The following is a 27,996-nucleotide window of genomic DNA, read 5'->3' as shown; positions in this document are numbered from 1 at the left end:
TTGGAGTGCGTGTCCACAACTTGAAATTCAAGGGAAAGTTTCTTGGTGTTTACCACACATGTGAGTCTGCATTTACCCTTGACAGGCAAACTTTCCCCGCTGTAAGTCGACAGTTTAGCAGAGGAGTACTGAAGAGGGCCATGCTGCAGTCTGCGGTACAAACTCATGGGAAGAACGTTGACCTGTGCCCCAGTGTCAAGTGTAAATGTGATGCGATGCTTTCCAATGGTGATGGTAGACTTCCACTCTTTCACCGCATTCTCATCGCAGGATTGTTCCACTGTGCCAATAATAGAAAAGTTCTGACTGTCGTCCTCTTCAACGGCTTGCACTGCGGCTGATTGGCAGACGCTTGCGAAATGGTTTTTCTTTTTACACTTATTGCACACTTAACCATAGGCTGGACATTTCCGTCGCTGATGAGTTTTGCCACAGTACCTACAGTTGACAGGTGTTGCTTCAGATCTGCTTGCTGCTGCTTCACTTGGTTTCTCTTTGTTTCTGTGTTTAACGGCATTCACAGAAGTGCTTTGCTCTTCGTTCATTAGCTTCAGTTGAGCTTCTGTTGCTTCTGCTGCTCGACATATGTCCTCTGCTTTCTTCAGTGTGAGATCAGCTTCTCTCAAAAGTCTCCCACGAACCTGATCACTCAAAATACCACCCACTAATCTGTCTTTGATCAATGAGTCTTTGAGTTGCCCAAATTCACATGACTTCGCCTTGAACTTTAAATCAGTCAAGTATACATCAAATGTTTCACCAGCTTTTTGATTTCGAGTGAAAAACACATGCCTCTCAATTGTGACATTTTTTCTTGGCTCACAGTATTGCTCAAATTTTTGTAGCATGCATGCATATGTATGAAAATCATTCGCACTGTCGCAATGTTCTCCACATTCACCTTCAGCCCATTGGAAAGTGTGATACACTTCCACTGCTTCCGGTCCTACCACGTGTAAGAATGTCATGCTCTGTACCTTTCTCTGCTTCGTGTCGAGGCCACTCGCTGCTCGATAGATTTCAAACATTCGTTTGAAACGCTTCCAATGCTCTGCCACATTTCCTTGGAGCTGCAGTGGTTGTGGTGGGTCTAGACGATCCATTTTTCTGACACTATGTTAAAGACAAACTTCACTCAGACGCCAGCATGTGGTCTGCTTCCATCTTTTATTCAGCTAAAGTTCTCCTCCCCTTTCATACCATTCAAGGATAGGCCATTTACTGATAACGGTCAAAGGGAGCTAATCTACAACTGCCACAGTGATATCGTGCTGCACAAGCATGGCCGCGCCAACGCGAAAACGCAGTGGGGCATGGTGTTCGGCCATCAATTGCTCATCAATTGCTCAAACCCGTCGCGATATAACCCTTCGTGGTTGAAAACGACGTTAAACACCAAATAAAGAAAGAATCAATTGCTCAAACGCACATGCCAAAGGCTTCAGGATGTTCAAATTTCCCAAGGAAGAGAGCAGGTGAGGATTGTTTCTTCAATTCAGTTTTCTCTCGTTAAATGTTGGAAAATCAGTAAAAGTTGTAGCGTCGAACTGCGTGTAGATCTATTCTACCGGAACAGTGAAAACACACACTGTATACACACTACAGCCTCAAACCAGTCCAGAGGGTAGACAGAGAGAGAGAGAGAGAGAGAGAGAGAGAGAGAGAGAGAGAGAGAGAGAGAGAGAGAGAGAGAGAGAGAGAGAGAGAGAGAGAGAGAGAGAGAGAGCCTGAGAGAGAGAGAGAGAGAGAGAGAGAGAGAGAGAGAGAGAGAGAGAGAGAGATTGGATTGGATTGGATTGGATTGGATTGTTTACTCATTTAGGCCGTAGCCCCTTATGACGGGGGTGAACATATATACAATGACATAATGACATTTGCACACACATCAAATGAAATAAATCATACACGAACTACTAAGACATTACATTTCAAATAAAATATACCGTAGGCTTACATGAACTAAGACATAACAACACTACGTAGCCGAAATGCTTTGTACACATAAGCTGGCAACTTTCGAACAATACCTTCATTCACAGATGCCATAAGCATAGAAAACTTGTGTAAACTTGGGTTTCTATAAAACTTAGCAGGAATAAACTGGCATCGCAAATCACGAAGTGCGGGGCAACAAAGCACAAAATAAAACTCATCTTCCTTACTTTCCCTGCACAATGGGCATAACAACATATCCGCATCGTATCTCTTATATCGATTAACGTGCACAATAGTTCTGTTATTCCACCTCGGAATCTTGCCATAATAAGAGAGAGAGAGAGAGAGAGAGAGAGAGAGAGAGAGAGAGAGAGAGAGAGAGAGAGAGAGAGAGAGAGAGAGAGAGAGAGAGCTTTCTGAACAAGAAAGAAGCAACTGAAAAGAAATAAGAAAATCATCGATCGATCAAGATTCTTTAAAGTCAGCTTGGTCACAAGAATCTGGTTTAAGTTGCTGTATTTTACAGTTTTCCTTACATGATAACTTCTTAGCTCCGTGTTATTGACAACCCATTTCAGTTTCGATGTGCTGGGACGACACCAAATTGACTAAATGCCTTAGTTACCGATTTAACCGGGAACTATTTCGTTAAACGATTAATTCCTGAATATTTTCTCAGGCTTAACTAACCATGTATTCAGTATGTATTTGTATTTGATTAAAACACACACAAATAACGACGGTTAGTTCGTGAAAAGAGACTGACTTGAATCATGTTTGCATAACTACAGCGATGCAGCGAATATTGCCTAAGAAAATTAATTTGATTTAATTTTAATCTATACCATTTTCTGCGGTGTTTTTATGGTCATTTAAAAAGGATGTTCACAAACAAACATATTTTTTCATCCGGTTACTGTTTGCAGCACTGTCAGCCGGACAGAACAGACAGTATGTTAATATAAACGTGATATAAACACAGCCGACAGCAGCCGCTTTTCGCGAGCTACCTTCTGCGGCAGGGAGTGGCTCTTTTCCCGCGCTGCGCTGGCCGGTCTCAGTTTCGCACCGCAGCGCAAAGAAGGATGACCGTCTCTGTATACTCTATAGTCTCTGGTTCGCCTTTCATATCTGAGAGAGGAAACACTTTCAGCACCCGGGTCAGTGACCGAGTTTAACCTATGGGGAGTTTAACCTATGGGGCGGTCTCTTTGATGTCTTGAGAGGAAACTTGGCCAGGGTAGTACATGCACCAGAACTGGTGGACACCAAGGACAAACATGAAATCGAAGCAGTTTGCTTTCAGAGGGAACGGTCGTCAGCAACTCAAACTTCTCTGTTTTCTTTTTTTTAAGAAAATCTGACTTTCTTTGTGGCCCCCTGACTCCGCCCCCCTCCCTCTGTAAGGACCCCCCTCCATAAGGACCGATTTTTGTCAACATTTTAAAGGTCGCTAGAGAGGGGTTCCACTGTATGACCTAACCGCTACTGGCAGACGGCCTCAATCTTCACGCGCAAAGACGAGATTAATAGGTGCTCGGTTTTGGTATTTTGAATTACATTACATTAAACCTTTGTTGGGTTTCATGGTCATGGCAACAGCCATAATAATATTACATGATGTATATATATATTTTTTTTTTATTTTTTTTTTATAATATCATATTTCAGCATATGTGAATTACATGTCATCATACCAAACTGTCATACATTTTTATTCCTACATTATTCTGATTGATCACAACCAAACCTACTATCATTGGACACATCCAAATGCAAGCGCCTGTTCTTGACAATTTCCCTCTGATCTAAATATAAAATCAGTGCAATTTCCTGGGTCGGGCTTTGCCACAGACACTCACGGTTTGGCCTGTAGGTAAAATGTACAATGTATTTTCTGATTTGTGCACAAAAGCTTTTTTTCTTTTTTCTTTTTTTTTAACATAACAATGTTTAATGTCACTGTATGTTTAAAAGACCATGGTCATATTTGTAAAAACAATGTTAAATTAGAAAATAAATAACATTTTGGTTCATGATTTTTCCTACACCTGTGCTGAAAATAAGAAATAAAAATGTCGGTATATAAGTCGCTCAAATACAAGTAGGTATGAATGGCTCGGTTTGAGTTTGTTGCAGTTGACCCTGCACAATGCGAAATATCATGTTTTTGTTGAACAACTTCCTGTGTTACACAAACTCTGTGATGACTCACCAATTTTGACTTCACTCCTCCCATAGGGTGACGGATTTCACAACTTTCTACAGATGAACAATGTTCAGGCCCTTCAATCAGGAGTGGGCTTATGATATGCTGGGTGATCTTAGAATAACCCTTTTTAGCGCATGAGCGTATGATACGAAGAGCGGGGCACGAGGTGAGTGTCTGCAGAAAAAATGTAATAACTCATAAAATACTAATTATCCTGCAACCATATTACAGTTGTCAAAACCCGAAATGTAGCGCTACTTATTCACGTTGCTCTTTTTACAAAAAAATGCGTATCTATTGAATAACTATCCAAAACACAAGGCAGGTCGCTGATTTGTGGTCGGGTGCTCTTATGAAATACCCCCTGTGCGCTTATGATAGCTTGATTTTTCGGATCGGATGCGCTTATGACTGGTTTTTCGCTGCGCTGCCTAGTTTTTTGCTTGATGACCTGAATGATCTTAATTAAATGTTCTCATTTTACAGATCATGGATTATAGATGTTACCATTGTGGAGAAGGGTTCTCCATCTTCAAAGAAATCATAACCCACACAGTTGATAAACATGAAGCACATAAGCTTCGGTATTGTTTTGTTCAGCTTTACACGGAGTGCCTAGAACTTCCGAAAAGAGGCTGAAACGGAAATCTTCCCGGCTGTCAGGACCTACTGAACCGAGCAGGGGAGACCGCGGTGTTCGCCAGTACTTCCGTGTTGACGAAACCAAAGTGTTTTCCCATGTCAGACATGGGATTGAGCTAGAGTAGCTGATTAAGTGTGTGTGTGTGTGTGTGTGTGTGTGTGTGTGTGTGTGTGTGTGAGTGTGTGTGTGTGTGTGTGTGTGTGTGTAGGACATGCAAATGTGTAACATGCAAATGTACTGACTAAACAGTATGTCTTTTTTATGCTGTGAGACAATGTTAATGATAACCGGGATATATTATGACCTGACAAGGCTTCAATGACTGTACATGCAATTTAATTACAGTTAATTAATATTAGAAAGTAAACTTATGAGAGAGAGAGAGAGAGAGAGAGAGAGAGAGAGAGAGAGAGAGAGAGAGAGAGAGAGAGAGAGAGAGAGAGATTGAAATTAATATTTTGCAGTTTTCTATGCTTTTATTAAAACCAATGATATGAAACTAATCTTGCGTCTTCATAAAACCAAAAGGAGTAAAATTAAAACTCTAACAAACAAGTGTTTATTTCCTTTTCACAAAGTTCATGATAACCGGGACATATTATGACCAGACAAGGCTTCAATGACTGTACATACAATTTAATTACAGTTAATTAATATTAGAAAGTATAGAAAGTAAACTTATGAGAGAGAAAGAGAGAGAGAGATTGAAATTAATATTTTGCAGTTTTCTATGCTTTTATTAAAATCAATAATATGAAACTAATCTTGCGTCTTCATAAAACCAAAAGGAGTAAAATTAAACTCTAACAAACAAGTGTTTGTTTCCTTTTCACAAAGTTCTGAACAGTAACTTTAAAGCGGTTGCAACATCAAAGGTGGATAAGAATCCTTAGATGTTTTTGTTTCCTGGGCAACCCTGCATCTACTTTTGACATGACGATCTCTTCCCTGTCTGAACTTGAACTCCACGCCACAAAACTGGCACCGAAACTCTGGCATTGGTGCATGCTTCAGCCTGTGCTGAGTTAAAGCCTTCTTCGATGGGCACACTTTGGGGCATTCATCGCACGGAAAGCTCTGTGGTTTGCTGCTGCAGGAGTGCTGTGCAAGACTGGTCCTGCTCTGGTAAGTCTTCTTACAGGCAGCACAGCTGAATGGCTTCTTCTTTTCATGGCCGTTCAAGTCAGTGAGACTCCAGCGCGACTTGACTAACCAGCGCCTTTTTACAGATGAAACACTGGAAACCCTCTTCGTGAGTAGCCTGAGATTTGGCAAGTGCTTGTAGGTGTTTCCACAAGCGGTACACAGGTGAGTCTTCCCCCTGTCCTTCTTCGCAGGCTTCGCAGGCGTGCTGCTGGCTGGGGGTGGTCCTGGGTCAGCCTGGGTAGTTTCCACTTGAATCTCCTGAGATATGTCCAGGTCAATACCACTGCCGTCCATGATCCCAGAATACTCCATCTACAAACAGAACGCATCTCAAACCCTATTAGTGTTTTTGTTTTCAAATCAACATTCCTTTATGAAAGTGGTGTGTGTTTAGCTAGGATAATGAGCGTGAAATAATTGAGAGATGTCATTGAGGCTGCATTTTTGTCTAACCCTTTTTCTGTCTAGGCGCAATAGTGCAATTCTGGCTAGTTTGTCGGCAGTATTAGTAGGAAGTATAAACAGACACAAAACATCTCACTATTGGTCGTACATTTGGTGAAGCAGAGAACTATATTATCTCTACACCTTCAGGGATGTCGTTAGGCGTCGGACATCGGACATTTATTGATGAAAATCCCCAAATGTCCGATTCACATTGCCGCATGTCGGTCAGATGTCCTATCGTTTTAGCCTGAGCGTGGTCATTGTCCGATATGTACTCCATTCCTTCGGACAGCGCGATATTCGTTAATTTTCATTTCAAGATACAAATCTTCTAAAAGACCGAACGCTCTCGTGTTCAGCTGACACTGAAGTTGCCAGTGCCGCGTGCGGATCTTTTCTTTTGTCGGGAATTCCCGAACCGTTTGCGGTATGCGCCGTTTGGGTATTTATAACCGTCTCGGTGCAGCGCACTGATCTAAAAATAGTGGATTATTTTTAGAATAGATCAGTGCATGCTACAGGAGTACGGGAGACAACTCCAGCGGCTCTGAAGTTGTTCATGTTGGTTTCTTTTTTGTGGTTTCTTTGAAACAAAACAAATACAACATTATACGCACACTGTGTTGATGTATTTACTATATTATGTGTGTGTTCTACAGCGCGCGCGCATGGGTGTGTGTGTGTGTGCGTGTGTGTGTGGGCGCATGACTTTGGAACAATTCCATGGAATGTTATAAGCTGTTTGGCGCAAATTCATAATGTCCTATTAAACTTTCTGAAAGCGGTCAAATGTCCTATTGATGCTGAAGAACTCAGGACATTTGTCCTATAGGTATGAATTTGTAGCAACATCCCTGCCTCATTATTAATTCATTTTTTCTGTCTTTCTTTTTCACTTATTTATTAGCTGTCTTATTTATCATTTATTGATTGTTGATTTATCTATCTATTTTTTGTTATGCAATTGTTTCCTTGGTTTACCCTCATACTGAAAGATTAATGAAAGAAAATGTGTGTAGATAACTATTTTGTAGAAATATACTCACTGATTCCTCCATTCCTGAAGAAGGCATCTTCCTCGTACTTGGGCTTAAATGCTTCAACTGAAAAGAAAAAACAACAGAGAAACAAACATAAACTTTACTCATATGATATTTGTGTACTTTATAAACTCGTGTTTGTGAAACACATTAAAATGCGAACGCACATGTAAACAAATGAATGTGTCTTATCTATGTAAAAGTAAATGACAGAAATTGGAAACTTCGCATAACAAGTGTTATCATATCCACAGTTTGGGGATATGATCAGGGATGTCGTTAGGCGTCGGACATCGGACATTTATTGATGAAAATCCCCAAATGTCCGATTCACATTGCCGCATGTCGGTCAGATGTCCTATCGTTTTAGCCTGAGCGTGGTCATTGTCCGATATGTACTCCATTCCTTCGGACAGCGCGATATTCGTTAATTTTCATTTCAAGATACAAATCTTCTAAAAGACCGAACGCTCTCGTGTTCAGCTGACACTGAAGTTGCCAGTGCCGCGTGCGGATCTTTTCTTTTGTCGGGAATTCCCGAACCGTTTGCGGTATGCGCCGTTTGGGTATTTATAACCGTCTCGGTGCAGCGCACTGATCTAAAAATAGTGGATTATTTTTAGAATAGATCAGTGCATGCTACAGGAGTACGGGAGACAACTCCAGCGGCTCTGAAGTTGTTCATGTTGGTTTCTTTTTTGTGGTTTCTTTGAAACAAAACAAATACAACATTATACGCACACTGTGTTGATGTATTTACTATATTATGTGTGTGTTCTACAGCGCGCGCGCATGGGTGTGTGTGTGTGTGTGCGTGTGTGTGTGGGCGCATGACTTTGGAACAATTCCATGGAATGTTATAAGCTGTTTGGCGCAAATTCATAATGTCCTATTAAACTTTCTGAAAGCGGTCAAATGTCCTATTGATGCTGAAGAACTCAGGACATTTGTCCTATAGGTATGAATTTGTAGCAACATCCCTGTACCTTCCTGTCACTGGAAGCAGCAACACTTGAAAGCATAAGTTCCCTTGACAAAAGTCATGCAAGGGGCTAAATAAAATAATGTATAACATACGTTTTAGTAGCAACAAGGTAGCAAGAAAGTGGGAACTAAGCAGCGCAGCGAAAAACCAGTCATAAGCGCATCCGATCCGAAAAATCAAGCTATCATAAGCGCACAGGGGGGTATTTCATAAGAGCACCCAACCACAAATCAGCGACCTGCCTTGTGTTTTGGATAGTTATTCAATAGATACGCATTTTTTTGTAAAAAGAGCAACGTGAATAAGTAGCGCTACATTTCGGGTTTTGACAACTGTAATATGGTTGCAGGATAATGAGTATTTTAGGAGTTATTACATTTTTTCTGCAGACACTCACCTCGTGCCCCGCTCTTCGTATCATACGCTCATCCGCTAAAAAGGGTTATTCTAAGATCACCCAGCATATCATAAGCCCACTCCTGATTGAAGGGCCTGATGTTGCCTCCACCCCTCCCATAGGGTGACGGATGTCACAACTTCCTGTGTACACAAACTGATGACGTATTTCACAACAAAATGGCGCTGCCCATGGTCAACCTCGAAACTATCCGTATAGAATGGGGGCGTCCTCGCCCCCATAATAATAACTATGAAGCAAAGATCCAAGAGGTCAGAAAAGGCCCTTGTCAGACACTAAAACTAAAAGTGTCACGGCCAAGTACATCAACCGCCTGATGATGCTACGCTGGCATAGCAAGTCACTTGGTGATTTTGACATCGGCTCTGCGCGTGCACACTTTTTGACAACCAAGACTAGACGAAAATACTGAGTAAGTCTTCCAGTCGCGTGATTATTATTATTTGCTTTGCTCTTTTATTTCTCACGTGTCCCTAATATATCTCCCCCCCCCCCCCCCCCGTTACCCTCTCCGAGTCTCTCTCTCATTCTCTCTCTCTCTCAGTGGCTGATGTGTTCATGTTGTGCGGCAATGGGGGGGGGGGGGGGGGGGGAATAATCCGAATTTATTCTACAGAAAACCTCTGTGTGTCAATGGCATTGATAAACATTGATTTAGTCATTGTTTGTCTTTGACTGGTTGCCTTGGCAGGTTGACCGATTTTCGTGAGAGCATTGTGGTCAGCTCATGATGTCATACCGGTTTGAAAGATATCAATTCCTTTGTAATTTAAAAATTACAAAACACCATGAAAAATCATTATCGACGAGACCCCCCCCCCCCCCCCGCGGGTTAGGGGGAAGAATTTACCCGATGCTCCCCAGCATGTCGTAAGAGGCGACTAACGGATTCTGTTTCTCCTTTTACCCGTTTCTTGTATGGAATATGTGACAGGGGAGGCTACCGCTCCTTTCACAGCAGACTCTGCACCCGAGTTGTTGGCCTTTAAAGTCAACACCTGTGGATTGTAGAGTTCTGTTTGTGATGGGGTCTGGTGGTTTCCGATTGTCTGTATGTTCATGGAAACCTTCGGGTTTGCATAACAGTTTTTATAGGGCTAAGAAATTAGCCCTAACATTTTCAAACCTGTTTGATTGCACTTCGCTTCCCGAGGTGATCGTAGTGTTTCGGCACACGGTTACATCTGGCGCTGCGAGCAGGGTTGGGACTCGGCATGATATCGGGAAGAAGTAGAGCCGAATACCCGGCTTCGCCGAATACCCAGCTTCGCCGAATACCCGGCTTCGCCGAATACCCGGCTTTGCCGGGTGTACGCCGGCTTCGCCGGCGCACCGTACGAATGAAGGGAGATAAACGCACAAAAGACTGGAGAAGATAAGGAAGAGTGATACCCGGCTTCGCCGGGATGAAAGCGTTGTGGACAGTGACCTTCTAAAAATAGTAACGGGAATATGGATTGAGCGTTGTGGACAGTGACCTTCTAAAAATAGTAACGGGAATATGGATTGACGCCACACGAAGGAAGGGAGATAAACGCAAAACACTGGAGAAGATAAGGAAGAGTTACTGGGAATGGATCTGGGAAGATGAACAGAAAAACCAAAATCGGTTCAGCGCTGCGCGCTGAGAGCACGTGTTGAAAATTCTCATCGACCAGGTTGTGTCCGGGGTTTACCTGAATATGCCCACGAAATTTGAAGCAGATCCATCGAGAACTTTGGCCGTGTATCGCGAACACACACACACACACACACACACACACACACACACACACACACACACACACACATATAGATGTGAGCATGAGAGCTTGAAACTCTGCGTGAGTGTGCAAGAAAATCAAATAATGTAGCAAGTGTGAAGAAATTAGAAATCCCAGTAAAATATCACACAGTATCGTCATTGTCCCTCAAAGAATCAAGTGTCATTTTTTTCTTGGCAAGTTCGTCTTTAAGTTCCCGAGTTTCTATCAGCCTGTTTAGTTCATCCCGTAGCAGCTTTTCTTCATCTTTAGAAATCCAGGCAAAATTGTCATAGGTTTCAGTCTGGCAGTAAGTACCGCCACAGTCACCTCTCTCGGGAAGAAAAGCAGCCAGTTCTGCTGTATCCGAAGTACCTTCACCGTCGCCATCACCAGCATCCTCTGCTAAATTAGGGTGAGAAGGAGTTGACTCACTCCCCACAAGCTTCTTCCTCTCCTTGAGTCTCTGGTACCGTCCTTGTTGGCTGTCAGGCTGTGTCCCTGCACCATACCCAAGTTTCAAAGTAGGCGTCCCGCTCGGACTGTTTACTTCCCACAGGGTTGATGGTTGCCCTGCAGAAAAAAATCAAAGGCAAATGTATTGTAAATTATGGATTGGGAGTTATTTTAAAAATAAGTCACCGAAACAAAAGGAATGTGTAAATCTAGACACAGATCTACCCTTTAAAACTGAACTATGAAGTTGTATCAACAATGACCAAATTTTATTGTTCAAATAAATTCTGATTATCAAATCCAAGTATTTCACACATATGGCATTGAAACAACACGCTAATGCTGGAGTAGTCAAAGTTCATGAATGTGAGGAGTTGTCCGGCTCACCCTCCCTCCCTCACACCATCCACCACTGTCTGACAAGAAGTGGAGGGTGCGGGGGTTTGTGTGCACTTCACATTTATTGATTCCACCCGAAAGTGCACAGCTAGCAGCCCGCGCGCACACCCTTTCCCATTCACTCTCACACTACAGTGGAACCCCTGTTTAAACCCCTAGTTTGAATAATTCAGATATCCCACTGTAAGACCTTGCTTTTTACATTTAGTCAAGTTTTGACTAAATGTTTTAACGTAGAGGGGGGAATCGAGACGAGGGTCGTGGTGTATGTGCGTGCGTGTGTGTGTGTGTCTGTGTGTGTGTGTGTGTGCGTGTAGAGCGATTCAGACCAAACTACTGGACCGATCTTTATGAAATTTGACATGAGAGTTCCTGGGTATGATATCCCCATACGTTTTTTTCATTTTTTTGATAAATGTCTTTGATGACGTCATATCCGGCTTTTCGTGAAAGTTGAGGCGGCACTGTCACGCCCTCATTTTTTAACCAAATTGGTTGAAATTTTGGTCAAGTAATGTTCGACGAAGCCCGGACTTCGGTATTGCATTTCAGCTTGGTGGCTTAAAAACTAATGAGTGAGTTTGGTCATTAAAAATCGGAAACTTGTAATTAAAGTTTTTTTTATTAAACGATCCAAAATTAATTTCATCGTATTCCTCGTCATTTTCTGATTCCAAAAACATATACATATGTTATATTTGGATTAAAAACAAGCTCTGAAAATTAAAAATATAAAAATTATGATCAAAATTAAATTTCCGAAATCGATTTAAAAACTATTTCATCTTATTCCTTGTCGGTTCCTGATTCAAAAAACATATAGATATGATATGTTTGGATTAAAAACACGCTCAGAAAGTTAAAACGAAGAGTGGTACAGAAAAGCGTGCTATCCTTCTCAGCGCAAGTACTACCCCGCTCTTCTTGTCAATTTCACTGCCTTTGCCGTGCGCGGTGGACTGACGATGCTACGAGTATACGGTCTTGCTGCGTTGCATTGTGTTCAGTTTCATTCTGTGAGTTCGACAGCTACTTGACTAAATGTTGTATTTTCGCCTTACGCGACTTGTTTACATTTTCTGTCCATAGCCCCTATCAATTTACCTCCAATTTAAAGGTACTGAACTTGTCAAATCCAGGTGCACGGAGCCCCTGGGGCTTTTAGTCATACCTCAGGCAGCTATCCGTTAGAAGAACTACCAAGTTTCATTGACTTGCACCCAAAGAGTCAAGAACTGCGATTTTTTTACGAATTAATTTCGTACTCGGACCTGGCTGGTCTTGACCTATTTTTGGATCTAAATTTAGATCAGGTAGATCACCACATCATGCACAAAAAGACACGTCACTAGCAAACTATGTCAGACGTCATCGTGAGTTTGTGTAAAACAAAATCGAGGCCGGAATCACTCAGTTGAATCGAACTCCGACCAAACACCACGTAATAACTAGGTTAATTAGTGCACTCGCGTGAACAAGAAACTGTCGAGCTTCACAGATGTCGTCGTTGGGTAGTTTTGGGTTTGTTTTACTACCATAGGAGGATTTTTGAACTGTAAATGCACTCAGCTGCAACAAAAACGCAAAACGAAGGCTGTGAGCTGCACTGTGCCTTTAAGACATAAGACTCCCGCCGTTGTAAGACCTCAATTTCGCAGATGTGTGTGGGTCGTGACTGAAGGGGGGGTTCTACTGTACTCAACAGCGTGTGGAAAATACATGAATACGAATAATAACATCCCATTTGTCAGTGGTGTTTTCCTGTTTGGCTGAAGATCGCTGTGTTTCCGGTCTCCCCGACACGCTGATAGTGTCAATCTGCATTTATTGATTCGATTCTCTCTGCCTGTGTTGAAACCGTGCTGCAGTGCGTAGGAGACGCCCCGCGGCGCGTTTCAAGTTTGTGAACCTGTTGTTGTCCTCCCTCGAACTAGAAGAGAGGAAAAGATCAAGGTTTGTTTTTCTCAGCGTTGTTGACAAATGTCAGTTTGTGATCTTGGGACTGACTGGATTGGTGTGAAACAGTTTTAATCAGTTGTCGATTTCGTGTCGCTTCATTTAGCAAGGTAAAGTTCTTTTTGGAGAACAAAATGTTGAATAAACTATGATTGATTGTGACTAGCGAAACATACATGTTCTAAGTGTCCGGTCTTCAAGGAAGTCAGTGTACAAGTGAATTTCCAAAGAGAGTCTAGGCGTAACCATTCAGTGCCGGTGTCACGAAATTATGGAAAGCCGTTTGGCTCATAACCATTACGCGTGTAATAAAACATAAATACACGCGTAATAAATGACTAATACACGTGTATTTATTTCGTATTGCACGTGTAATTTATCTTTTTTCTCATGCTATGGAATAGTATAATGATTAAATACACGTGTAATAAATATTTCATACTCGTGTAAGAAATGATTAAATACACGCGTAATTAACATTTCATGCGCGTGTAAGAAATATTTAAATACACGTGTAATTATTTATTACACATGTATTTAAATATTTTTTACACGCGCATGAAATGATTATTACGCGTGTATTAATTATTTCTTACACGCGCATGAAATATTTCTTACGCGTGTATTAAATATTTCTTACACGCGCATGAAATATTTATTACGCGTGTATTTAATCATTTCGTACACGTGTATGACATTTTTATTCCACGTGTATTTAATCATTTCGTACACGTGTAAGACATGATTAAATACACGTGTAATACATTTTTCATACACGCGTAAGAAATGAATAAATACGCGTGTAATAAATATTTTATACAAGCGTTAAAAATGCAGGAGTCACGTGGTTAAGCGACTTAAAAACTCGTACTGGGAATTCACATGAAAAACACTCTATGCGTCTTCATCGCCTCGCTTTGCACGCTTACAGCTCAAGATGGCGGAAGCGGCAAACGTCAATGTCACCTTAGAAGGTTTGCGAGAACAATTTAACGCCTTTGCCCAGGCTCGCACAGCATTGGAAAGGTAAGTTACTTGTTTTATCAGATGAAGTCGGTTGTTGTGCGCGCGAACCGGAAGTAGAATAGACGAGAGTTGTTGCTTTGCATGTCGTATATTTTCCGATTCAAGTTTTAAGTTTATTACGGGTGTATGTAATGATTAAATACACCTGTATTTAAATAATTTCCTACACGTGTATTTAATCATTTCTTACACGCGCATGAAATATTTATTACACGCGTATTTAATCATTTCTTACACGCGCATGAAATATTTATTACACGCGTATTTAATCATTTCTTACACGCGCATGAAATATTTATTACACGCGTATTTAATCATTTCTTACACGCGCATGAATTATTTATTACACGCGTAAAAATGATTATTACACGTGCATTAATCATTTATTACACGTGTATCAATTATTTATTACACGTGTATTTATGTTTTATTACGCGTGTAATGGTTATGAGCCAAACGGCTTTCCATACGAAATAACAAGTCGCGTAAGGCGAAAATACAATATTTAGTCAAGTAGCTGTCGAACTCACAGAATGAAACTGAACGCAACGCAACGCAGCAAGACCGTATACTCGTAGCATCGTCACTCCACCGCCCGTGGCAAAGGCAGTGCACGTGGAATTGACAAGAAGAGCGGGGTATTCGTTGCGCTGAGAAGGATAGCACGCTTTTCTGTACCTCTCTTCGTTTTAACTTTCTGAGCGTGTTTTTAATCCAAACATATCATATCTATATATTTTTGGAATCAGGAACCGACAAGGAATAAGATGAAAGTGTTTTTAAATTTATTTCGAAAAAAAAAATTTGATAATAATTTTTATATATTTAATTTTCAGAGCTTGTTTTTAATCCGAATATAACATATTTATATGTTTTTGGAATAAGCAAATGATGGAGAATAAGATAAACGTAAATTTGGATCGTTTTATAAATTTTTCTTTTTCTTTACAATTTTCAGATTTTTAATGACCAAAGTCATTAAATAATTTTTAAGCCACCAAGCTGAAATGCAATACCGAACCCGGGGCTTCGTCGAAGATTACTTGACCAAAATTTCAACCAATTTGGTTGAAAAATGAGGGCGTGACAGTGCCGCCTCAACTTTCACGAAAAGCCGGATATGACGTCATCAAAGACATTTATCAAAAAAATGAAAAAAACGTTCGGGGATTTCATACCCAGGAACTCTCATGTCAAATTTCATAAAGATCGGTCCAGTAGTTTAGTCTGAATCGCTCTACACACACACACACACACACACACGCACACACGCACACACACACACACGCACATACACCACGACCCTCGTTTCGATTCCCCCTCGATGTTAAAATATTTAGTCAAAACTTGACTAAATATAAAAACTGAACAATCCCTCTCAATGCGGTCAACGCGCATGCGCTTACATGGGGAGATTAATCAGGTCGTGAACAGTCAAGCGGATTGCTAACCCTAACCCAAACTAACCCTAACCCTAACGTCCAAGATTGGCGCATGCGCCTTGACCGCATTGAGAGGAATTGTACAGCAGACTGAGTTTTTATTTCGTGACACGTACCGGTGTAACGCATTCAGCTTTCCACCGGCATTCAGCTAAGTTTCTGATTCGGCCTCGTTGATCTTGTATAAACTCCACACTTCCATAGTACTGATGATCGACCTAATACATTTTTATTAATTTAAACTTAGAAATTTGCTTCATCCATTCTCATTCAAGGGACGTAACCACTCGGTGCACGATTTTTTGAAGAAATCGAGTTTTGTCCGGGGTGAAACAGTGGATTGAGTTTCACCACCAATTTCCTTCACATGCAGGAAACTGACGTGTTTTTCCTTCTCAAATAAGTGTACTTCTTTAATTTTTACCAGGAAACAACATTTCAGTCTTGAGCATATATCGAATCAGAAAGCTGAATGATGGGGCCGGAAAGCTGAACGCGTTACACCGGTGTAATATCCCGTTTCGTCCCAACCCTGAGAAGGCCCCACAGGGACCGTAAGGCGAAATTACTACATTTAGTCAAGCTGTGGAACTCACAGAATGAAACTGAACGCACTGTATTTTGTCACAATGACCGTAGTCCGCCGCTCGTGCAAAAGGCAGTGAAATTGACGAGCCTGTTTAGCGCGGTAGTGGTTGCGCTGTGCTGCATAACACGCTTTTCTGTACCTCTCTTCGTTTTAACTTTCTGAGCGTGTTTTTAATCCAAACATATCATATCTATATGTTTTTGGAATCAGGAATCGACAAGGAATAAGTTGAAATTGTTTTTAAATCGATTTCGGAAATTTTATTTTAATCATAATTTTTATATTTGTAATTTTCAGAGCTTGTTTTTAATCCAAATATAACATATTTATATGTTATTGGAATCAGAAAATGATGAAGAATAAGATGAACGTAATTTCGGATCGTTTTATAAAAAAATAATTTTAGTTACAATTTTCAGATTTTTAATGACCAAAGTCATTAATTAATTTTTAAGCCACCAAGCTGAAATGCAATACCAAAGTCCGGCCTTCGTCGAAGGTTGCTTGGTCAAAATGTCAATCAACTTTGATTGAAAAATGAGGGTGTGACAGTGCCGCCTCAACTTTTACAAAAAGCCGGATATGACGTCATCAAAGACATTTATCAAAAAAATGAAAAAGTTGTCTGGGGATATAATACCCAGGAACTCTCATGTACAATTTCATAAAGATCGATCTAGTAGTTTACTCTGAATCGCTCTACACAGACACACACACAGACACACACACAGACACACACACACACACACACACACACACACACCCACACACACACACATACACACACACACACACACACCACACCACCCTCGTCTCGGGGGGACTTTTCAGAGCTATACAGGGCCTTCTGGGCACTTTTTCAGCTCTAATAAGGTCCTCCTTTGGCGACCAAGTCTCGTTTTCGACTGGCCCCCCTACAGCAAGTTTGCCCCCCCCCCCCCCCCCCTTCGCATCCCATATAGTCTTCCCCCTGAAAAGGCCCCCCCCCCCCCCTCCCCCTTTTTTTCAAAGCAATTTCGGGCTAGTTATGTAGAGGTTACATGCCGAGTCTCAGTGATTATCAAAAATAATGGTCGAAGTTAGCGGATCATGAAAAATGCGAGCTTCAGCGAGCTTTTTCATGACCGCGAACTGAGACCATTATTTTTAATAATCACTGAGACGAGGTATGTAACCTCTTTATTCCTCCTTTCTTCAGTTATTCAAAGAAAAGAGGAGTTTTTGTGCGAAAGTTTGATCGAATCCAAATCACTCAACCAGTCTACCTGCGCTGGCGATTGAATAATGCGCGGTTGTATAGTTCAGGGAAAATCAATCAATTCTGTTAACACTTCTTGTCAGTTTCCCTGTTTTGGACTAAAATCAAGTACACAGTTATGTTGTTATTCTGCTGTGCCGGTAAAGGCAGATAGTGTGTGTTCGAATTCTGGTCATGTTTTGGTATCGCTTAGGAAATGTTCTTTCTTCGAATGGGACAAGCAGACGAACTTTTGCCCCCGTGTTCCAACGTTAAAAACTGTATGAAGTTCTGTTTTCTGGGGCAAAATAGTGTATGAAACCGCTGTATGTTCTTTAAATTGATGCGATGTGTGCATTTGGTTGCGTGTGATCTGTTTATAAAATGAAATATTGTCAAAAACTAACCGTCGGATTGCAGTCTCTTGTCCAAGCAACTCAGTTCAGAAAATTTGGAAGGGGAACTACTCTTGTCGTACGAGAGTTACTTGCCTTGGGAGTTTGCGTGCACTCATAAGAGATCTAAAGCGAATTTCTCTGCACTGATCGTTAGATTTGGATTTAGAAAACAACCAAACTCATAGATTTTATATGGAGATTAATGTGTTCAAGCCTGTAGTTGCCAGTTTAAATGCAGTATGTTTGTATTGTTTGGTCTGGAGATGTATATTTCGTACATTGGAGCGTTCGGAACTTTTCAATCGCTAAAGTAGTTCCCGCAAAGTCTAACTCATCAACCTGTGAGCTATCGAGGATTCAGGCCCGTTGTTGGGTAAGTGATTTTGGTTGTTGGGTAAGTTACCGAAAAATAACTAGCCCTACACCTTTACAGAGAGAAAGAAGCAGAGGGGGGAATAATACACTGTATCATCACGTGGCCCAGATGTCCACTGAGAGAAAATTGAGTCAAGAAACAATTACATGAACTTCGACCCATAGATCTATACTCGGGGACCATGTCCATGACTTCGACCACTTCGCAACGCCTTTGTGACGTCGGATAGTGACGTCACTTTGTTCTGAACTTAAAGTTGATTCAAGATAGACGACAGCTTGTTTGCTGAAATTGCAAACAACAAACGCGATAAAACGTATTCCTTTACAACAAAAGAATGTGGAGATGACTGTTCATGCTGCAAAATATGAAGAAATACGGATTTTACAAGACATTTTCGATTTTTGATTATTGGCATGTGAGGTCTTGAATTATAATCCATTCTGCTCCAAAATATAGGGGAAGGGCTCCTAATATGGACCGGCTCCTATTATATGGACCACCTCCTGTTCTGACAAACTAACGGCGCTAGAGCGCTCAAAAAAGTTTGATTCGCTGTATTCACCCTCTCTGGATAACTTGCACATGTCAAAACAGTTGCAGAAACACAAATCTCAAAACCGTTAGGCTTTTTCTCTTTTTACATTTTGTCAAGTTTTGTTTAAATGTTTTAACATAGAGGGGAAATCGAGACGAGGGTCGTGGTGTATGTGTGTGTGTGTGTGTGTGTGTGTGTGTGTGTGTGTGTGTGTGTGTGTGTGTGTGTGTAGAGCGATTCAGAGACCGATCATTATGAAATATTACATGAGAGTTCCTGGGTATGATATCCTCGGACGTCTTTTTCATTTTTTGGATAAATGTCTTTGATGACGTCATATCCGGCTTTTTGTAAAAGTTGAGGCGGCACTGTCACACCCTCATTTTTCTATCAAATTGATTGAAATTTTGGCAAAGCAATCTTCGCCAAAGGCCGGACTTTGGTATTGCATTTCAGCTTGGAGGCTTAAAAATTAATTAATGACTTTGGTCATTAAAAATCTGAAAATTGTAGTTAAAATTATTTTTTTTATAAAACGATCCGAAATTACGTTCATCTTATTCTTCATCATTTTCTGATTCCAAAAACATATAAATATGTTATATTCGGATTAAAAACAAGCTCTGAAAATTACAAATATAAAAATTATGATTAAAATCAAATTTCCGAAATCGATTTAGAAACAATTTCATCTTATTCCTTGTCGGTTCCTGATTCCAAAAACATATAGATAGGATATATATGTTTGGATTGAAAACACGCTCAGAAAGTTAAAACGAATAGAGGTACAGTAAAGCGTGCTATGCAGCACAGCGCAACCACTACCGCGCTAAACAGGCTCGTCAATTTCACTGCCTTTTGCACGAGCGGCGGACAACGGTCATTGTGAAAAAAATGCAGTGCGTTCAGTTTTATTCTGTGAGTTCCACAGCTTGACTAAATGTAGTAATTTCGCCTTACGCGACTTATTTCACTTTTGGCAGCGTTCACTCTAAATTTGCCGCCTAAAACGGACTCGTTTCTGTCCACAGCCAAAGCTTTTATCACACAAAAATTGCTATATATGACAGCTAAGACCGCATTTGTTACATTTTAGCAGTGCTGACCCCGAGTTTCTACTGCAAACACAAAATAATAGCAAAATCTCAAAGTATGTGCGAGTTCCCTAATATGGACCACCTTCAACAAATCGAAGAAAATAAAAGCTAAAGGCTATTTTTATTAATTCATTAAGACGCTTGCTGGAAATAACCTATAACTAGGCCTCGAGATTTAAAACAAATATAACAAAAAATCTTCTTTTCGTAGAAGTTGATAATTTCACTTATTTTCACTCTGTTTTTGATAAGCTTCTTTTGTTTCATGGTGTGCTTCAAATAATGCTCTCATCAACCCGAAACAGATAAATCTAAAGCATATTTGAATTAGTCTGACTTGTTCACTAAGTTGTATCATGTTATTTTGAAGTATAGGGGGATTTTTACAGTGATTCGTGAAGGCCGCTTCACTGGTCCATATTAGGCGCCCAGGCTCCTAATACATGTATGGACCATTTGTGATTTTTTCTGTATTTAATTTTTGCTGAATGTCTATCAACGCTATTTCATTCTAATTAGGCCTAACGGTTAACCTAAGAGAGAAGGACTACCGTCAAACACAAAATGAAACTTCTTCGCAAGTAAACAAGCTAGTGCCAATCGAAAACGAGGCTTGATCGGTAAAGCCTTGTTAGGGCTGAAAAAGTCCCCCGGAGACGCTGTATAGCTCTGAAAAGTCCCCCGGAGGTCCTTTTCAGAGGGGGGACTAAACGGGATACTACACCATGCCAGTGGTCTGTGTGGTGCGTTTACTTCTGTCCGCGCCGGCGGGAAATATGCCTGCACTCAGAGAATATGGAAGGCGTTCATGAACGTTACTCTTACATGGTTAAAGGAACGTTTACAATCAACTTACCCTTTCTATTGCGATATTAAGGTTTTAATCAACTGAAACATCTCAAACATGTCTGAAACCAATTAGAACCTTTCTACTCTCTGCAAGCAAAGAATGTCTAAATTCAAGCGCGCTAGCATGCCTGGTTTACTAAGTTGTTCGAGATTCTAGCAAGTAGCGTGCGAGAGAAATAGAGGGGGGGGGGGGGGTGGGGAGCGAGAAGGGAGGAGAGAGACTCAGAGAGAGAGCGGGGGGGGGGGGGGGGGAGCGAGAAGGGAGGAGAGAGACTCAGAGAGAGAGAGGGGGGGGGCGAGATATAGGGAATCCAAGCTGAGAGACAGCCAGGAGATAATTTGTCACAGTATGCCGTGTCAGAGTGTGTGTGTGTGTGTGTGAGTGTGTGTGTGCCGTGTCTGTGTATGTGTGTGTCACAGTGTGTGTGTGTGTGTGTGTGTGTGTGTGCGTGTGTGTGTGGTGTATGTGTGCGTGTATGTGTGTGTGTGTGTGTGTGTGTGTGTGTGTGTGTGTGTGTGTCAAACCGAGTCATTCTTTACCGTATAATGTCCACAGCTCTAAGATCCACAGCTGTTAGATCCACGTAGCAACTACAACAACAACAACGCCAGGAGAGGGAGATCCACAGCGGTAAGGTCTACAGCTCTAAGATCCACAGCTGTTAGATCCACGTAGCAACAACAACAACAACAACGCCAGGAGAGGGAGATCCACAGCTTCAAGATGGTTCTGGACAACTTGACGCAGGCGGGGAAAGTGGGACTAGCGTGCTTTGTTGCGGGAACCTGTTTCTTCCTCACTGGATTCTCTGTCTCTTATTGGGTCGTCCTTAACATTGATGAGCACGATATCCGCATGGGTCTGTGGGAATTATGTGTATCCTCCATCTGTTTTAAAACCACCAGTTCTTCGCACTTCAACGATCTACCGGTATTTGGCGATAAAAGTAAGCTGCTTCGTAGAGTCTTAAAAGTGTTTGAAGTACTTAGTAGTAGTAGCGGTTAGGGGTGGTAGAGGTGATGGTGGTATTAGTAGCAGTGGTAGTTGTAGTAGTGGATAGTAATGTACGTCTCCCGGCCTTTATATATGCCCTTTTCTTGATTTACATTTTTTGCGTAGTAGAGAGGTACGTGCAGCGAGAATTTTAGTTTGAGCCAGCGGTGGAGTGTTTTTCTTGAACTCGATGACCCATCTTAAAACTAATTAATGCCAGAGTTCTCAGCATTTGGTTTTGTACTTTGATCACCATTTAATCATTGTTAGTTTTAAATGTTATCATTGACATATTTTTCCTTGCAAAAAATAATCATTTTCAAAGTTATTTATTAACATTTGACATTATTGTGAAAACTGAAGAATATGTTTTCTCGGAATGTTTTGGGGCACCAGTGCCGTCACATGGAAATGCTCATCTCCTGAACTAACTCAGTTTTCTTGTATGTGTGTGTGTCTCTTGTAGGCTGGTACAAAGGAACACAGGCTCTGGCATGTTTGGCCCTCATGGCACTCATGGCTGATTTCATCATCCGCATACTCTTCCTCTATGGCAAACAAAAACAATTCCTCCTCATCTCCGTCATTCTAGACTGTGCAACAGGTAAAGTCAATGCTTCTTCGTGTTTGGATTGTTGAGGTTTATAGTGTATTGCCTTAAACAACTGTTGGACATGTACAGTATAGGTACGTACCTAAATTGTGCCTAACGTTTTGACAGTATTCATGTGTGATGTAGCTCAGTGGGAATAGACGATATTCAAAAACAACTCTGCTTGATTGTTGGAGTTGTAAAAGAGTGAATACACCTGCTTTTATCGAGACAAACTTTCCCACGTGACAGTCACTCGCGAGGGGAGTTACTGTTACGTGGACAAGGACCACGTGTGGTCAAGTTTGCCTCCATAAAAGCAAGAGTATTCACTCTTTCAGTCACAACTCATACACACCCGACAGAGTTATTACCGGAGTTCGTCTATTACCAGCAGACATTTAGGATGAGCGCCGCTTGTTCATTTCAAGGCGTGTTGTTCTCTCAGGAGATTGGTTTTGCATAACTCTCAGGAGATTGGTTGTGCATAACTCTCACTTAATTACTCTTGTTGCACATTTCGCATGTGTTTAGAGCGCTAACGTACCTTGTCAACATTCTTGTTTTATGCATGTCAAAAATGTTCAATTTATTATCAAAATCTGAAGGAAAACAACATGCTGTTACATACTTTCAGGACGCTAACAAAACGACCCATACAGAGTGACCCACAAAAAATGCAACCCTCGAAAATGCTAATAACTTCTACATCTGTTGCCCGAATCACTTTAAATTTGGATGACATAAATTTCAGCCTATGCATGACCCTTCAACAAAGTGGCGATTTTGTACTTCAAGTGTTCTGACTTTTGTGCAAGAAGAAAGAAGTTACAGGTAGGTTCAGGGCAATCTCTAGACAGGAAAGCTTTCGTGCCAATGACAAGTTCGGAGGTGTAATTTGGAACACATTTTGGAGAACCGTTAAATATCGGACCATTTTACCTACAGATTCGAAACTTTGTAGAATGGTCTTGGACGAACTGAAGTTCATGCTCAACAACTATGAAAATATTTGCTAAACTCAAATGACTGGAAAAATGAAACCCTTCGTTGTAAAGTAACACTTGCGCAATGTCGCACAAAATTCATCAATGACAAAAACGCATTCATCCAAGGGAAATGCCCTGATCCTGCCTTTAATTGCTGTATTCAAGTCACTGATTGTGTAATGTTGATTAAGGTATACTATGTCATTCGAATTACTCCAAAGGTAACAACCTGGAGGGCTTAAGTTGGGTTAGTTTGGCTACCGCTCAATTTCGAACCTCGTACTGTTGAGTCGATCGCCGAATTTGGAAACTTATTTTGAAATTGCACAAAAGTCAGACCCTTTAAAATATAAATCTGTCACTTTGTGGAAGGGTAATGCATTGGCTGAAATTTATGTCCCCAAATATGAAGTGATTCGGTCAACCGATGTAGAAGTTATTAGCATTTGTGAGGGTTGCATGTTTTGGTCACCCTGTGTGAACAACACATGCTTGATGCTATGACATATTTTTAGGGCGGTATTAAACTCATGACTGTTATTGCTGATTTTCAGGACTGTGTGACGGAATAGAAATCTAAATAAAACAATGCCATAAAATACATTTTCAGGACGGTATCACAATCTAAACAAACATTTTAATCCTTTGCAGCCACCCTTGCGTTTTTGGCGGCGGTCGTCTTCGACAGTGAAATTGAAGACAACTTCGGTATATTTCGTCTTCACTTTGGCTTCGCCTTCGACATCATTGGAGGCATATTCTTCGCTGTGTCCGCCGCCTGTTTCCTGGTGGAGTACTTACGCCGTCGCTGAGTGTCATTCATAACGTCGTTGTCGTCATTGTGTCAAGATCAGCAAGCGTTGAGTTAACTCAGTGTGACAAAATCGTTGATGGCGATTGGATGGTACTTTTCAGGACTTGTTTTTGTCTTGAAAGGAACTTGGTTAGAGTATTACAATTTACGTAATTCGGTGTAGTTGTTGTTGTTGTTGATCTCGTTGTTTCGTAGAGAGAGAGAGAGAGAGAGAGAGAGAGAGAGAGAGAGAGAGAGAGAGAGAGAGAGAGAGAGAGAGAGAGAGAGAGAGAGAGAGAGAACTCAGAACTTTATTACATAAGGATAAAGGTTTTAGGCTTAGCCTAATCTTCCAACCTGTCCTTGGAACATACTACAGAGAATAATTGTAAACGAAAGCAAAGACTGCGCACATACACACACACACATCCACACACACACCCTCGTATACACACACACGCACACACAAGCTCACACACACACACACACACACACACACACACACACACACACACACACACACACACACACACATGCACACACACACACATGCACACATATACACACACATGCTCGCGCGCGCGAGCGTGCGCTCGCTTACCTACACACATGCACATGCTATCATTTCATACCTAAAAGGAACAGTATCTAATCAAAGTATTAAACTAGTAAAACATCAAAATAATGATCGAGTATAAACATAAAAAACAAAGCACTTAAGAGCATTGCATGCATTATCCGAGTACACAATGGAAACTAGACATCAGGGGCAGTTTATAGTGTGATCAAATGTGTGTGCAACTGCCTTTTAAAGGCCTTTAATGATGCGGATCGTTTGATTTCTATTGGCAAAGAATTCCACAGAGATGATCCTGAAAAAGCTAAGCTGGATTTATAAAGATCTATACGAGGAATTGGAGGAAGTAAATTTTGAGACCCATACCTCTTCGTAACATGTGTAAAATAGGATTGCACATAACTGGGCACATCACCATGAACTAATTTATACATAAAGACAGCCTTATTGTATGCAAGGTGGGTATTTAGGGGAAGGAAATTAAGGCTGTTTAACTTCATTTCTGTAGACATGTGCGATTCATACAGGATAAGTTTTGCAGCACGACGGTACAGAGAATTGAGTTTTAATAAGTGAACATCACTGCAGCCATCCCACAATGTCGAAGCAAAATTAATATGAGGCATTATATGAGCATGAACGAACATTTTTAATGTTTCAGACTTCGCATAATGTTTGAGTTTTGACAACAAATACAAATTCCTTGATAACACTTTGCAGAGGTTGCTTATGTGTGTTTGCCATTTCATTTCTTCATCAACAGTTACACCAAGTATGCGATGTTCTTTGACTTGCTGTATTTGAGTTGTACCTAAGGTAATTTAAGAGGACTTAGCTGATGCTTTTGTCTTGTGGTAATAACAATGCTTTTAGTTTTTTCTGGGTGCAGTATCATGGCATTTGATGTGCACCATTTCGCAACTTCGTCCAAAGTGTTCTTCAGGGAAGAATTTACTGATTCCAACGAGGTGTTACTGGTATGAATAGACGAATCGTCTGCAAAAAACTCGCTTGACTTTATCATCCGATACATGTAAAGGCAAATCATTAACGTAAATACAAAAGAGAATAGGTCCTAATATAGACCCTTGAGGGACGCCATGTCTTATTAGTGCAGTAGACGAATTCTGGCACTGTAGAGTGACATACTGTGTCCGGTCAGCAAGATACGATTTAAAGAAGTCACAGACCGAATCGTTTCTAAAATAATAGTGTAATTTTTTTAGCAATAAGGAATGATCGACTAAGTCAAATGCTTTCTTAAAATCCAAGAACAATGCTCCTGTAACTTCAGACTTGTTCATTGCTGACAGTCAATTAAGCTTCACAGAGAGACGTAAGAGCTGTGTGGCAAGAATGCTTGGACCGAAAACCGGATTGAAACTGATGGAACAAATTTTGTTCTTCCATGTAAGCAAGAAGATGCTTGTGCACATGCCTTTCTAATGGTTTTGACAAAACAGGCAGCAAAGAAATGGGTCTAAAATTACTTGGGTCTGAGAGATCTTTACATTTGGGAAGGGGTATGACTTTGGCGCTTTTCAGTTTAGACGGAAAAAAGTTCTGCTCAATACTAAGGTTATATACAAACGTGAGCGAATCCACAATATACGGTAGAGAAAGGTTCAGTAACTTCACGGGTATTTTATCCGGACCCATGGACTTTTTATTCTCCAGGTTTTCAATAAATGTTCCGACCTCATGAACTGCAATCGGAGGAATGATAAACGCTTCATTGTTTATTCTGTTCCGCTGACAGTATTTGTCTAATTTTTCAAAACAGTCATCTGTATCCGGAGAATTTGTTTCTGCCACAGAAGCCTTCAATTTATCCGCTAAAGATATAAAATGATTATTAAATTCTTCCGCAGATAGTTTTGTTAGATTAGCAGTTGACTTTTTCCTTCTTTTTTTTTCAATTTTTTTTATTCAAATAAATAACAACAATTAACAATATCTCATACAATGAATTAAATACAACTTATCGAGTACAACAAGCTAACTTTTTTAACGTTTTGTTCTTCGAACACTCACACAAAAATGCTTCTTATCTGTAACTGCCTATTAAAAATACTTTCCAACAGTAAAAACGAATTTGTTTTTATATATACTAACGCACATCTTTCCGATTAAGATAATGTTGTTCAATTTATACATAGTTGCCTTTTTCACCATTACAAAATGCATACCAAATAAAACATCACTAACTTTCAAAACAATCTTAATTTCTAAAGTACGAAAAATAAATTCTTCAATAAACTTCCAGAATTTGTATACAACCGGGCATTCAAAAAAGAAGTGTTCAATGAAATCAGTTACATCACAACAGTAATTACATTTATTAGTTTCCGTTGACTTTTTCCTTGATTTATCAAGGATTTCATTTACTGCCCGCCAAATTGTTGCAGTATCTTTCTTATCGGAAATTAATTTATCAAAGTAACCAGTTTTTGATTGTCTCACACGGTTTAACACCTCATTCCTCTGCTGTTTATATTCGTCCGTCATCTTATTTTCCTTTAAATAATCTCTCAGAGCCATCGCCTCTATAATATCTGATGTTAACCAAGGCGGAAGTCTGGCATGTTTTACTCTATGCTGACGCAGGGGCACGTGCTTATCTATAATTGTGCTTAAAATGCTATACAAGTGATCAAAAGCATCATCTGCAAGACTGAAATCAAAAACGCTCTGAAATGGAGCTTCACTAAGATCACGAAAAAATGCAGACTCATCAAAATGTCTAAAACTTCTGTATTCTATGGTCGTGTGGCCTTTTGGTCCTGATTTAGGCAAGCGCATAGAGACCGAACAAAAAATAGGCATATGATCGCCAATACTGGAATTGGACACATACACATTTGAAACAATCTTCTTAATATCAGTATATATGTGATCAATAAGAGTTGCAGTTGTGTCTGTTATCACGCCGTATAAACGGTTGCACCGACTGAAAGCCGCGGGACCGGTTGCATCGACTAAAAGCCGCGGGATCAGGACAAGCGAGGTGAGTTTCTCCACAAAATTACAAATCTCTTCTCTTAATCAGTAGATTATCATATAACTTTTGTTTACACTTTGAACTTAGGTATTGTAGCATCACATCATCGATTTTTTTTC

General features: G+C 40.6%; 3 protein-coding genes across 3 annotated transcripts in view; all 3 read left to right on the top strand.

The window, feature by feature from the left end:
• Positions 1-27,996, top strand: part of LOC138966786 (pre-mRNA-splicing factor 38A-like) — a 325,120-nt gene that overhangs the window by 103,063 nt on the left and 194,061 nt on the right. The gene's annotated exons all lie outside the window — the stretch shown is intronic.
• The window catches only part of LOC138966788 (uncharacterized), a 100,992-nt gene continuing 86,124 nt past the window's right edge, over positions 13,129-27,996 (top strand). Inside the window, exon 1 of the mRNA XM_070339127.1 lies at positions 13,129-13,376. The gene's annotated coding sequence lies outside the window, so the exon portion shown is untranslated. The remainder of the gene's footprint in view (positions 13,377-27,996) is intronic.
• On the top strand, positions 21,424-24,823 carry LOC138966789 (uncharacterized). Its single transcript, XM_070339128.1, has 3 exons — positions 21,424-21,878; positions 22,392-22,529; positions 24,158-24,823. Exons 1-3 carry the CDS (start codon positions 21,656-21,658, stop codon positions 24,316-24,318), a joined length of 522 nt encoding a protein of 173 aa, XP_070195229.1. The 5' UTR covers positions 21,424-21,655; the 3' UTR covers positions 24,319-24,823.

Source organism: Littorina saxatilis, linkage group LG5 (genome assembly GCF_037325665.1).
Source record: "Littorina saxatilis isolate snail1 linkage group LG5, US_GU_Lsax_2.0, whole genome shotgun sequence".
NCBI lineage: Eukaryota > Metazoa > Mollusca > Gastropoda > Littorinimorpha > Littorinidae > Littorina > Littorina saxatilis.
Note: the sequence above shows the minus strand (reverse complement) of the source record. Positions and strands in the feature narration are given on the sequence as shown.